The following is a 14,497-nucleotide window of genomic DNA, read 5'->3' as shown; positions in this document are numbered from 1 at the left end:
TTAGAAATTAAACGGCCAAGGCAAATGGCTATTAGTTCTTAAATCATCGACTTCCTAATAGAATTGATCCGTACCTCACAGTCCATTGCCTTCAATCAACTAGGTATTTATCGTACATATCGATGAAATTAATACTTAAATAATAGTTGCAATTAATTTTGATTCCTTTGAAAAAATAAAACGGACCTACATTTTGTTTTGTTTGCTTTGGATAATTTTCAAACTTCTCAACATGTAATTCGCTAAATAATTCCCGGGCCACCAATTGAAAAATTGGCAAATAGTAAGCAAGTAACAGGAAAAACTGATGAGTCACAACTTCAACGTATATCCGGCAGATTTTGCTCAAATTTTCCTGTCGTGTCAGTGTCTTGATGTATCAATAACTATTCAAGCACTATGTACATGTGACGTAAGTAGCTCATGCATCGCCATCGCGACTCCGTCGGGAGCGGTGAGCGACGGAATCTCGGCGTATGAACGAAATCCAGACGAGTCGTTGACCCCCGTGGCGGCTGGCGGCGCGTCAAAGAAACAATGCGTGCCGGTGAACCGGGGATGCGATCCCGACACTGCGACAATATCACGCGTACTGACGGTACTGAGGTAGCTATCCTGGTTTTGGGATCGTTTATAAAGACGTAATTTTCGCTGGGATATGGTTAGAGCCCAATCATTTCAAGGTTTTATGGTAATTTTCGGGATTAAAATGCGAAAAGGTATTGCAATGCAAAGTAATGTAATTACTAGAGAAAATTTAGACCATTTTCAGTTTTAAAGAGATACTAATAATGTAAAGAGATATAATTACTAATAAGACAACAATATTTACAATGTGATACCAGAATTCAAGAGCATCTAATATACGAGAACCTTCCGTGTGATTATAAGCTAATATTTTCCTGAATAATTAATTATAATTTATACATAGTTAATCTGTTGCAAGTGCTTAAGTACCATTAGTAAGTATGCCGTAAAGCGCGTCAAGATTTTACGTTAGGTTCATGTTGAGTCTGACGATTGAGTTAGCGTTTTTATGTCCGTTTTACAGTCTGCACTATTGTTCGCGTGCACCTTCTCGTGCTTTAAATTAACTTTTATAGATTTTAAACTTTTGTCGTTATTTGAGCAATTTGTACAGAATCTTTAACGTGTTCATCTTTTTCGTCTTTAACAATTCACAATTATTCTGACGATCCGATCGCTTACAGTTTCCACAAGAAGTTCTAATATCAATGTTTCATTCACATCTAAAATCAATATCGTCGACCTATGTATTAAAACTTCTCAATTTTCCCAAATTTTGGGCGAATGAACGCAGAAATGATCCAGAATTCATTTTTACGGTTTATGTGCCGTTTAAGTACTCACAAATAACATTTACAGCCTTTTTTGCGGCTTCTGAGGCCGGCAACTCGTTGAAACTGGTTCAAAGACCCCCAGATATGCTAAATGGGCGACATTGAATGACTTAATTGAGTATGCTTGTGATATTCCAGCCCAAAGGGCCAGAAATTAAATTATTTTCGCTTTGCAATATAATGCTGCTTAACTTCACATTAGTGTGCTGACATTGTAAAAAAGAAATTTTACAACTGGCTGCTTGGTTATCTGAACCGGCTGAATTTTTGTTGCGAAGCAATAAACGACTCGCAAAAACCGAACAATTGGTACTCAACCCATCTACTTTATTACATCTTTCAAGCAGCACAAAAAGACGACATCTTAATGAGTCTATTATTTGAATACAGAATTGTTTCCGATAACTTGAAGCACGGCAAAAAATACATTCGCACCTGTTTGATGCAGATTCAAAGCATAGCAAACGCATTCCTCAGTAGTGTTATGTGTGCGTAGTTGCGGCGCGGGCACCTGCGCGCGCGCACCTAAATCCCTCCCGTTACGACGGCAGTTCGCACTGCTGTATGTCGGCGCCTCGAATGCCCTCGCTGCGCTTGAGTGACCAGTCAACCTCTTTGATACTCAAGTGTTCACATTAAATTGTATTTGCCATCTTTTTAATAATTTCGTATGAACTATGCTAGGTAGGTGGTCGAGCAAACATTAGTGTCCTCTTTAACTTGATTGGCGTCATAGCACAGTTACAATATAGCTTACGCAAGCTGTTCCATATAGTATTAATTACTTAAACATGAATCACGCATTGATAAATCGTACAATGTTAGCAGTCAACATTTAATTGATTGAAAGCCTCAATGGACTTATTTTTCTGTACAAAGGAAATATCGAACGAACAGACGAAATAATCATAGCTATGTAAAAGAAAATACAGGGTTACTGGTAAGTAGACCGCATCCTTTCAGGAGGTGATAGTATAGGTCAATACGGACAAATTTGACCCTGGGATACACTGGGCAAAAGTTAACCCGTTTCAAGATAATCGAATTTCAAGATCAGTCGTCTAGGTACACGTATAACTTTTCATTATTAGTTAAAAGTCTCATTTTTGTGGATTTTTGTTTGTTTTTGGATAGAAGATGAATCATTTCATAATAACAAACCATAAAACTGTACAAATCTCAGAGGAAATTATAGCGAACAGAAATTACTTTTTTAGTAGATATTTTCTCAAAAATATTACTTTTCATTTTTTTGTGCAGAATACTTAAAAAACATCTACATTTATATGGCTATCCAAAAAGCCACAAAACACACAAAAATCCGCAAAAACGAGACTTTTAACTAGTAATAAAAATGTATACGTGTACCTAGACGACTTGTAAAGAAAAGATCTTAAAATTCGATTATTTTGAAACGGGTTAACTTTTGCCCAGTGTATCCCAGGGTCAAATTTGTCCGTATTGACCTATACTATCACCTCCTGAAAGGATGCGGTCTACTTACCAGTAACCCTGTATATCGAAAAACTTGCATTATGAGTCACGGTAAAAAGTAATGTTTACAATAGTATTAGATACAGTGGAGTGCGTACGTTTAAAGATAGACAGGGGCATCGCTCGAAATAAACTATCGATGAACTAATACATTATCTGTTGTGCATCCATTTTTATACTACGCTCATTAGACTTCGTATTTGTTATTTTAAAATAAAGAAAGTCTGATGTACGAGTAATTTTATTTTCTTTGGGGAAATTATCTACTTCAGGACTAGTGCCTGAATAAGATCTTCAATTCTCAAAATAAAGGATCTCACTAGTAATACAGAAAAACAATATTGCAGTCACGTAAGACGAGGTACAAAACCAGCTCATTTACGTAGAACGCAGTTGTGTCTAATAAAAAATAATTAAAACAATTAGCAGCAAAGATGCAACAATTCCAGAAAATTAATAGCCCTATTCACACGTTCAGACAGAGAAATAGTTCTTGAGGCTAACTGGCATGCACTTGGGACATACTCTAACATGTGAACTTTATTTAGAATTAACACAACGCCACTGAATAAAGTAATAAAAGCAACTGGAACACTTAATTTGTGGTATTTAATACTCGCTATTTATGGGCATTAAAATGTATGTAAATTGAAAAGTGCATCTGCCTTACATCATCGCATTGTTTGTCTAATGATTCACATTATTTACCAGCAAGTGTACGAGCATTGCTTGCTCGTCAGATTAACGTGTCAATTACAGTGCGTTCGGCGGTGACACAATATTCGCTATGGTAATATAATCAATAGCCGAGTTACGACACGCCCGCGCACTATATCGTCTTGTGCTCGTATATACTCGAGTTTGGAAATACCATGTACTATGGTAATGCATTGCTTTATGCACACAACACTGCCATGCATTTGTGTGCAGAAGCTTTCGAATTTAGTTCGATCGCAGACAGATAATGCACAGTGGCAGTTAGCTATTTTATCGAATATTTTGTGCAAAACAAATATGTGCTTTGCATTTATACTGTCTGTGAATTGAAATGTGTTATTAAAATGTAAAATAGCAATGGAGGAATTCAAGAAAACAATCCGTTCTTCGCTAAAATTGGATGGTGCATAGCCAGACGTATTCACTTAGATAGCAATAGAAATCTGTCTCACATTCACTTCAAAAATCAGTAGATAAAATCGCAGCATATATTTTTTTCTCATACCGAAATGTACCACAGTCCTCAGCGCCTCGTTATTTTATCGTTCAAACGGTATGCCAATAAAAGAAACGTGATACACTCGTAAACTGGCAAATGTTACCAGATCTCGTGTACTAACTTGCTGAACTGTGAAATTGTATAGCTTGTGTTGCCTCTCTTAATATCATCGCCTATCGTTAACTGACGATGAGATTTTTCATTTCGATGCTTCTTTTTATCTGGTTACTATGAAGGAATTAGTGCATTTAAAAAACTTTGTCTTTACTACTACTAACCTAATTTTTGCAAGTCTTTTGATTGTCTAATCACAGAAAAAGTTTGAGACCAGTGAGTGTAGGATAGGGGACAACAGTCCGGCTGAAAATCAAAAAGTTAAAAACAAAATTACTTTCAATTCTCAAACAGTTGGATATACTTATAAAAAGTTCTCGATAGAAATCTGAAAGTAAACCCAAAAAGATACTAACTGCATTTTCAAAAAGAGTGTCTGAAAGAGTCGAAACTTTTTGAAAGGTCTACTTTAATTGTACAACGGATATCAAATCATTCACTCGCTATATTACGAGCTATTGCAACAACTGCAATTCCCACATAAATAAACTGATTGACAGCGAACATTGACATAATCGAGTGTGTTTTGTTTAATTTCCAGATGCCTTCTGTCGCGGGACTTCGTGCGGCTCGGCAAATGGTTCGTCCAACCATACGACGGCGACGAACAAGAAGTCGGCAAGAGGTACAATACACATCGCACCTTATAACTCAAACAATAAGAACTAATTTATATAAACAACGCCATCCGATAGTGAAAGTCTAACGATATGACACGCTTGTCTTTTGCGTGTGCGCGTTAGATGCTAGCTAATTACTAGGTGTTGATTGTATCTGCAAGATTTTTATTGTACGGTGATTGGGTTTTTGTGGTACACAAATCACAATGTATAGTAATCAGTTCTCGGGGAGCATAGTTAATAGTTGTTCTTGGGAATAACCCTGCTTCAATTTGTCTCCAACGAAAGGAAATACCCCAAATCTTCAATTGTATTCAATTGGTGACCTCTAAAATCAGTAATATTTAAAATTAAATTCTAATAACTATATAAAATATGAATTTACATTATCCTTATCTTTAATGACCTACATAATGACTAATTTAAATATTCTTGTCTTTCCTGTCGACGACCATTCAATGGCTGTCTACTTTGTATAGTGGATGATAGCAAATCTGCGATAAGATCGCTTCATTGTAATTATTTACATTGTCTCAAAACACAATATTCTTATGGACCTGTTATTCTAGGTTGACTTTACCAAGTTAAAATATTTTATGGGTCGAAAGTTACCTGATATTTGAATACTTGGATGTATGCCTAGTTGGTCTAGTGCTCTCCCATACGACTGCTGTTCGTGGAGTCTCGGGTTCGATCCCCAATAATTGACCCGGAGAGTGTACCGGTGTGAACGCTTGTGCTCTATATTATAACTGATCTTTAAGAACACCCGCCGAATATAATTCTGTCTGGTTATTCTATGAGTATGGAAGTAAAATTCACGGCAATGCCATCAATGTATTGTCGTGGATACAGCCGCGGCGACGCGTCTCACTTCCTATAGCAACGAGAAGATCTCTGTGTTGTGCCCCACGAGACACTAGGGCGGGACTTCGTTCTCCTTCCAACAATTATTTACTTAAATATTCTGTCTAAAGCCTTGTTTTTTTATCGAAACTTGGCCTAGACATACGATGTTCAGGATTGATAGATATCCCTAAAAGGTCTGTTGTTAAAGGTGTTCAAAAAGAGCAAATAATTATTTTTGAAAGCCCTCCATCACATAATATTAAAGTCTATACAAAAACCGCGTAGCAACGAAGATTCTCCGCAGCAATATATCAGTGTTCCGCGATCGATTGCAATTTGATTTGAAGCTGCCGTCGTCGCGAGATACGGGCGGCGTCTATATTACGTTCGGTAGGCGCTGCGGTGCCGCCTTGCACCGTGCTACCGAGCCACATTTGTCATGTTATGAACTTACTCCTTGTTTCTTTAGTTCTGTTCGTAAGTTTAGTAGTTCCATTTCCAATTTAAGTAAAGTAAATGCTGCATCAGTTATAATAGGAAAGAAGTTTCAAAAGTACATCGGCTATTCTATTATGATTAATTTTAAAAGTAGTCCTGCACTGCTGCAATTTTGCAGTTAGATAGGCTAGCAAGTTTATATTTTACTTGATTTTGTTCAGGTAACATTTATTAGACCTAAATTCCGGTATACTCATTACCCTCTGAAGATCTAAAACCCCTAATCAATTTATATTCCAGTCCATGGCACCTGTCGTTCTCGTTCGCGTTCTTCCTGCACGGCGAGAGCACGGTGTGCGCGTCGGTGGACGTGCGACAGCACCCGCCCGTCCGGACGCTGACCGCCAAGCGCCTCGCCAAGATCAACTCGCCCGACAACCAGGCTGATGCCAAAGGTAATGATGAAACTGGTGGTTTTAGCTTCAGCAGAAGTGTTAGCTACTACATACATGCTAGAAGAATGTAATAAATAGCCCAGAACGTTTTAAACCAGCCAAAACAACCTTACTTTTTTGCAACACTACTGGTGTATAGTTTTCTAAATCAGAGATGCTCTATCATTGATTCGGGGGTATCCCGAAATGAGCTGTTTAGCTATGCAGTAGATTTTTCTGTAGTGGTATTATATGGCTTCTAAATCAAAGATGCTTTATCTTTGATTTGGAAGTACCTTTCCCTATGCAGATTGAAGATGGTTCGGAAATGAGTCCGACCGGTTTCAGAAAAGAGTAGTTATAATTTTTAATCCTGGTGCGGGAAGTAGCTCTCTTAGGAATCTGTTGAAACCGCTAGCAGTCTACTAATGTTTCCTTATTTCGACAGTGATCCTGGCCCCGTTCGGTCTGGAGGGCACGCTGTCTGGTCGCGAGTGGAGCGATGCGGACGCGGCCACGGCGCGGCTGCTCGACGCCTGGCGGCAGCTCTACCCGTTGGAACAGGGCTGCGGCGCTGTAGAGGTGAAAAACGCTACTTACTGAACTGTTTGGTAGAATATAATCATGACCAAATGACTAGCGGAGATGCCATAACGCAAAAATCTCCTTCCGAAATTCGGGTGTTCGGGGGAGGGGAAACGTTACTAGCTCCGCCGTCATACGCCTTATTTGGTAACGCCAATCTTTGACAGATTGATCTTGATTTGACAAGGAACCCGAACACCTCGTTAGTTTCAGTAATTGATCAGGTTTACCGTACATTACTTGACCTACCGTACGTTATTTCGCCTGCAAGAAGGCGCTTAACCTACCTTATGACATCTCCGTTCATCTTTCCTTCCTCCGTAAACACAACATTAATGTAGCATATTACTAACGTATCCTATTCCCACCAGGTCCGCGTGGGCGGTGCTCGCATGCGCTACCCGGTGCCGTACGTGCTGGTGACGAGCATGGAGGCCGCCGCGCCCGAGCGCCGCGCGCCCGCCGCCGCGCACCGCGCCCTCGCCGCGCTCACCACGCCTGCTCCGCACCAGGTAACCTCATGCGGCGTGGTTCAACATGCATAGCGATCATGAGAGCTTGTGCTCGCTGGAATTACAAGTTTGCTTTGTTTGACAACATTGTACAATTTGACAAATACACCTCCGTGCGGTCGTCGTCAGCCACAAATCAATTTCATACTTTCCTATAACGGTTAATACCTCGAGGGTCGCGAACCGCGCCTCTCATAAGGCTGGCTTACAGACTTGCGAGTCAATAGATAAGCAAGGTTCATCCTGATATATATTGGTGAGGAAGTAAAATATACAGCTGTCAATCCAGCATCGAATCTCCAACGAGACATATCGCCCTCCTAAAAAAAGGAGACCGCATACTTGTCCACAACATTATTCAAAATAAATGTTGTTACCCATACGTTGTGTGTCAAAACTATATGGAAGATGGAAACAGAACTGTCTGTTTAGTTTTAAGACTAGTTCCGAGTTACGCTTCCGATATTAACAATGAATATTCACACAAACACAATCATATCAATGTCATATCTGAAAATACATATGACATTTTTAGATATTCAAACATAAAAATAACTCTTCTGCTTATCTAAGTCTGTTTTATGAGCATATATGTAACAATATAAAAACTTTTCAGGCGGCTGAGATCTGCTTCAGCGACACGACAGCGGATAAGTGCGAGGACTTCATAGATCCCACCAGAAAAACTCCTTGTACCTGTGCGAAGTGAGTACCGCATACATGCTTACCGCAGTAGTGCTGCCATACCGCCAAATATACTTATTATTGTAGCGATGGGTATACGCACTGTGCATATAAAATTAGAGAAAAAAACATGTTAAAAGACAGTTAAACTGACTCTGTAACTCTACAGTGCATATACCCACGAATATCATAATTATACAAGTAGATAGGAGCAGTATATAGTAGTAGTTGTACGAAATTGTGTGTTATGCATCTATATTTTAAGTATGACATGTATGAAAGAATATATAAGTTTATATTTTTCCTATATCTTTGCATTTGAATGAGAGTTCCAGGCGAGTCGTCCACTGTGCATATTGAACCTTATGTTTAAGACAATAAGAATCAATTACCAGTGGATGGCGATTGTGTAGTATTTAATAGTGAGCGATTTAACAGGGTGTAGATTGATAGGTAGATGTTATGTATGTGAATGTTTTATTTTTTTATATACTTAGCTATACTATAATTATTTGTAGTTATAAGCAGTAGAGGGTACAGCTTGACCAATATACATAATATTATTTATGTTTATTGGTACTTGTGACGAAGGAATTTGAACTTTATTATTTGAATATGTTTCTGTAATTATTACTTCTTAACTGTTGACAGTTTGTATAAAGTCTATTTTTGTTTGAATTCCTTCGTCAGACACGCGGCGACTCTGGTCACACTCTTACGACGTGGTTTGGATTAGTTAGCAAACGCGGTGTTTTTCTCAACGGTGTCATAAATTCATTTGTCTGTTTGACTTTTAAACTATAACACAATCAAGCAAACAGACTAAAATAATGTAAAGCAATTTAAAAAATGGGAATTTTATAAATTCATCATTTTATAACCTAGGGGATAAATTTGGCTAAAGTTTCAAGCAGAAAAGATCTTTAGTTTTGGGCACAGCTTTTCAGGGCTTTTTCTAAGGGAAACAAACTTAGTATCCGACACCGCTAATATAGTATCGATGAGACTTGTGTCTCGGGCTGGGTAGTCGTAGGCGGGTAAGACGGGGCGCGTGTGGCGGCAGAGTGCAGGCAGTTGTGTCCGCAGGTGGCGGCGGCGCCGCCCGCCCCGGCCCCCGCCCTTCCACCGCCGCGCCCGCCCGCCCAAACACGTGCAGCCGTGAGTACCGCACACACGTGCACTATACTACACACACACGCGCTACAAACTCACACATCGATACGCTACTTAAATCTCGAACAAAAACACTGAATGGACAATACACAAGATATCGAGCCACAAATAATGCAATACCGCTTCATAACGCATGCCCTTTTTATCATTTTTTTTTATTATATCGTAGGTTATATCTAATAGTGCATGACCATATTTATCGAATGCTGATTTATTGTCATACAAATTGCATGTTTTGTGTCTTTATCGTATTTGTATCTAATACTACATTTTTACTATGTGCTACTGTGACAATGTTGTTATAATCATAAATTTATGTTTCAACACAAGATATCATATGAAACAGTATCTTGTATAAAACAGTCAAGCTATATTACTGAACTAATATAAATAAATAAAAAATACTACCAGAAAACTATTTTTTTACATTTGAAGAGAAAACTAATGCTGACCTAAATTCAAATGTCAGTTTCGCTATCAATAATTTCAGCAGCGAATTAGTTTTCAAACAATTTACAATCGATTATAACAACGTTGTCAACAGTCACGGAAGAATACCTGTGGGGCCAGTACACCATCAGTGCTGTCACCAAACCAAACTTCCTATATCATAGTGAAGGGCTCTGTGCGACTTATGTCAAGTGCTAAGAACTCGCCACATCCATCTTCACACATTTTTTTTAATGTGGCAACACTGTCATTGCTTGTAATCTGTGCAAAATGTTACCAGTTGTGAAATGAGATTGAAATAAGAGCGAACATGGAAGGTGGTTGTTTGGGTTGGAGTAAAAAGGTTGTTCCATATTTTGATCTCATTCAGATTTTTTAATGATAATATGCTTTTTTTAATTATGTTAAATTCAGTGCGTTAATTTAGACTTGGAAACCTAATTGTTTTTTTTTTTACTATACCTATTCGAAACGAGGACTAGGCAGTCAAGCTCGAAATCAGACGAATGTGATAAGGTCCTTATGTTCAAAATGATTGGTCACTTATTTATTCAAAGGATAAAAAGTGTAAATAATCTATTTTAAAGTTCACATTAATCTTAAACGAATGTACTGAATTTAACCCTTTGTAACCCTACATAGGCAAGTTACAAGTGGTGACGTTGCAACAAGTTTGCGGTACACATGATAACATCTACCTTTCATTCGGGGAGTCATGGCGTATGAGATCATAAGGGCTGTCGTCTATGGGTGCCATTCATTTGTGTGTTCAGGTTGACGGGGTTAAAGTGAAGCTGTAATTTTAAATTGGTAATATATTGGATTTTAGAGAAATTGAGGGTTGGCTTTACCAATTCATCACTGGATGGCAATATCTACGAAAATGTCATTTGTGTGATATTGTGTATCTATTTCAATATCATTTATTCTTCTGGAAGTATTGAAAACGGTCATAAGTAAATTGACTTTCATTCAGCGTTACATTATGAATAATGTATCAGTTTCTCAATCGCGTGGAAGTGTTCAAAATTGGCATAAGTAAATTTATATGGAGAAGAAATCATTATGCATTTTGTCTTAACATATCATGGTTCCGTCAAAACATCCACAGTATTAATAACTCGCTTCACTTTAACCACTTCACCATATCAACCCATACACAACATATCTAACTTGGCTGTCTCCGCAGGGGTGTGTCGCTGGGCGGCGCGGCGTGCTCGCCGGGCAGCTGCGGCGGCGGCTCGCCCGCGGCCGGCGGCTCGGCGCCGCCCTCCGCCGGCGCGCCGCAGTCGCCGCACCACCAGCCGCCGCCGCCGCATCAGGTAATAAATACGTCACTATGTTCAGTTCTATCATATCCTATTGTTTATTGTACAGTTGTATGTCAACCGGAGTTCGATGATACCTAGATTCAATGATTCCCGTGAGGCATCAGGAAATTGGAAAAGGAAACAATGTTTACCAGGAAACTGACATGGCACTGGCGATGGAGATAACCTCCCAAAAGAAATCTAACCATTGCGTTAGATTTCTAACGGAAACGAGTGAACTGTAAAAATCAGCTTTGACATGCTGATTAACATGCTTTGACCATTGAATTGTTCCAGTATTGAAAATATTTCAAAAATGTACTAGTTTTCTACCTATATCTTATTATTCATATTCTCCTTCGTGATGCAGTCAACGGGTGCGGTCCCAACGACGCTGCACACGCCGGCGCCGACGCCCGACCCTCACGCGCCGCCCACTCCTGCGCCGCCTTCTCTACCGCCGCCCAAGACTTACACTCAGGTAACGCACTCATATTTTATGTCCCCTGCAAACATACTAGAAGCAATAAAACAAGCCCCCTATCGAATAATGATACTCCATAAGGTCTAACTTACAAGAATTATAATTTCTGAAGCTTTAATTATTTCGAAAGGATGATAATATTCGAAAGAACCATAATCCAAAATGTCATCGAGAAAATGTATCCAATAATTTTTGTCTTCCACCCACCGAAAAAATAAGAGTGGATTGTACCATTAAACCGTGATAACCAAACCAGCATAACCAGCCGTCTAGTCGCGAAATAATCAAATCAGCTATTTGACAGCTGGTTATGGTTTGGTTTTCACCCTAAAGTTTTCCCTATGTAACGTATTGCAATATTCCAGGGCGAGTCGGTCCCCGGCTGCGAGATATCCCGGCGGCCGACGCTGCCCGCCGCCGCGCCGCGCCTCGACCCGCTCGAAGACGAACACTCGCTGCACATGCTGTATGACTACACCACCGTATACGCATGGTTAGTACACCACCCATAATATCTTGGGAAAAAGTACAAGAGACCTGTAAGGACTGCAAGGTTTTGTATAAAGAAAATATAAACAGCGACTACCTCTTTTTTGCTGTCTCATTCATGTGGAAAAATAATAAACACACACAAACTCTCGTTAGTTTAATATTAGCGTGATTATTGTTTATAGAAGTTGTCACTAATTAAAACATAAATGACAATTATATCCTAGTATAGTTACCGGCACGGATATTGAGCTCTCGGCGGAAGAGTGGGGATCGCGTTGCGCACCGTACGCATAAGGCAATAAGGCAGTAAATCGCTTCTGCGCAGGTGAAGGTCAGGGCTCAATATCCGTGCCGATAACTTTACATATCGACTGCAAGCAACCAATACCTCCTATCTGACTCCGGGTGGATTTTAAAGGGGAACAATAAAACTTAATAAAATCCTTATTCCGAGGAAGGTATAATGAGATACTGAAAATCCAAGTTTTCTTTTTCTAAGCATAGTATTGATTAATAAAGTTTTTTGTTTTTATTTTGAATCTAAAGGTAGTTTATGGTAGATACAAGTTTTTTGGTTTTTTGAAACAAAAATGTCAGATAGGAGGTATTGCTTGCTTGCAGTCGATATCTAAAAAAAAAATATTCAGAAGACTTTATTGCGAGCATCACGGTCACGTCATTACGAAGTCAACATGATGTGTATCTAAGCTCTCGCTACATTATATCCACGCCAGTTTGCGCATCAATAACATTTCAGTTTTTAACTTATTGTGTTCAATACATGGTGACATACTTAATTACTCTATATTATATATAAAACGGGGAGTTTCAACCCCTCTGTGACTTTCCTCCCATCAAGCAACAGTTGATCAACATTGATGTTGAGCAATGAAAATGTTGCATGGGCGAGAACTAGGCAATATCAACTCTACAACACATAGTTGAGCCAGTAACTCAGCAACGTGTTGATGCAACTTTGCTTATAAACATAAGTTTACGATGAATACGAGGTTTCAGTTATAAATACATACATAGCACAAAACCTTCCTTGCCGTCATCATGCGACAATTTTGTCTTCAACTTGAACCAACAGTTTCAGAGCACAGTGCAAACAAATTTCAACTTTACTTACAAGTAAGTACAGCACACATTAACTTAATTTTCTCTTCCAGGTTGGAACACCCAGTAAAGCGGTTCAAGTCGTCACAGAGCAGCTTCCGCGAGGAGATGGCGCTGGGCGCGGCGCCGGCCGACCTGTACGCCGGACACGACCACACCAACGTGCCCGCCATGCGCGACCATCGGAACGATGTTAAGCTGGAGAAGCATGAACATAATGTGAGTGGGAGAACTTTAAATATCTTATTTATGAATTCTAAGTTTGTTGTCCTGTAGAGAAGTATGATCACATGATGATCACGTTTGCTAATGGTCCAGTTCCCATCTGCCTCACTGGATTCAGCTGAGAAACAGTGTTTACGTGGAGCGACTGCCTATCTGACCTCTATAACCAAGTTACCTGGTAAGCCTGGTACCTGTTGGTAAGAGTGGTTGTCAGACTTACTGGATTCTGTCTACCCGTAACGACTGCTAAAAATGTTCAAATGACAGCCCGTTACAATGTTTGAAATTGCACAGTAGGAAATCAGCGAACAGCAGAAACTTAGCGATTTGAAATTTAGTTGATTTACTTTTACAAAGTTGCAGCATAATGTTGTCAATATAAAATTGTAATTGATAAATTAAAAAAAAAAAGCAGTAGTACTAAGTAAATGTTTACGTTTTTATTTTGTAAAGGAGGATACAAAAGAGTACAAGAACCTATTCACATCGGACGGCTTATGTCCGACATTCAAAGACCTGGAGCAGATATTCGACAACTCGGACGACGCGGCCAGCGGCGATGAGACGGTAAGACTTGTGAGTGTACACCCTTCTTTATATTATACTGTAGTTAGATCTGTGTGTTGAAGTACTTATGGAGATAAAGTATTATACTTCAATAATAATGCATGTTGAGAATTTAAAATGAAGTAACTGGTGTTCTTATGTATCTTGGTCTGGTTGCTGGTCTCAGGAATATCTTATAATTAATTCGCTCATTTACATGTTACCATCAAACAAAAAATTTATCAACCTTACCTATATTTACTTATTTGAAGAAATTAAATGCAGTAGAAATCATATAATAATCTAATGTTGTGAGTAAATGCCATAAGTGACAAATAAATGCTGTGCCCAACAGGGTCTATAATTGTAACATAAATTACCTGTATAACAA

The 14,497-nt window shown here is 39.0% G+C and overlaps 1 protein-coding gene across 2 annotated transcripts in view; it reads left to right on the top strand.

Annotated features, from left to right (window-relative positions):
* Positions 1-14,497, top strand: part of LOC124631359 (mediator of RNA polymerase II transcription subunit 13) — a 65,534-nt gene that overhangs the window by 38,622 nt on the left and 12,415 nt on the right. Inside the window, exons 4-13 of one of the 2 annotated variants that reach the window (XM_047165724.1) lie at positions 4,727-4,810; positions 6,393-6,547; positions 6,975-7,108; positions 7,483-7,623; positions 8,240-8,328; positions 11,120-11,252; positions 11,611-11,721; positions 12,090-12,217; positions 13,389-13,554; positions 14,014-14,127. In XM_047165724.1, coding sequence (XP_047021680.1) covers positions 4,727-4,810; positions 6,393-6,547; positions 6,975-7,108; positions 7,483-7,623; positions 8,240-8,328; positions 11,120-11,252; positions 11,611-11,721; positions 12,090-12,217; positions 13,389-13,554; positions 14,014-14,127 — 1,255 coding nt within the window. Of the gene's footprint in view, positions 1-4,726; positions 4,811-6,392; positions 6,548-6,974; positions 7,109-7,482; positions 7,624-8,239; positions 8,329-11,119; positions 11,253-11,610; positions 11,722-12,089; positions 12,218-13,388; positions 13,555-14,013; positions 14,137-14,497 lie in introns of both variants that reach the window. The other variant, XM_047165723.1, reaches the window with a different exon arrangement.

This window comes from Helicoverpa zea, chromosome 6 (assembly GCF_022581195.2).
Source record: "Helicoverpa zea isolate HzStark_Cry1AcR chromosome 6, ilHelZeax1.1, whole genome shotgun sequence".
NCBI classification, from domain to species: domain Eukaryota; kingdom Metazoa; phylum Arthropoda; class Insecta; order Lepidoptera; family Noctuidae; genus Helicoverpa; species Helicoverpa zea.
The sequence above is the reverse complement of the archived record's forward strand: the minus strand, read 5'-3'. Positions and strand labels throughout refer to the sequence as shown.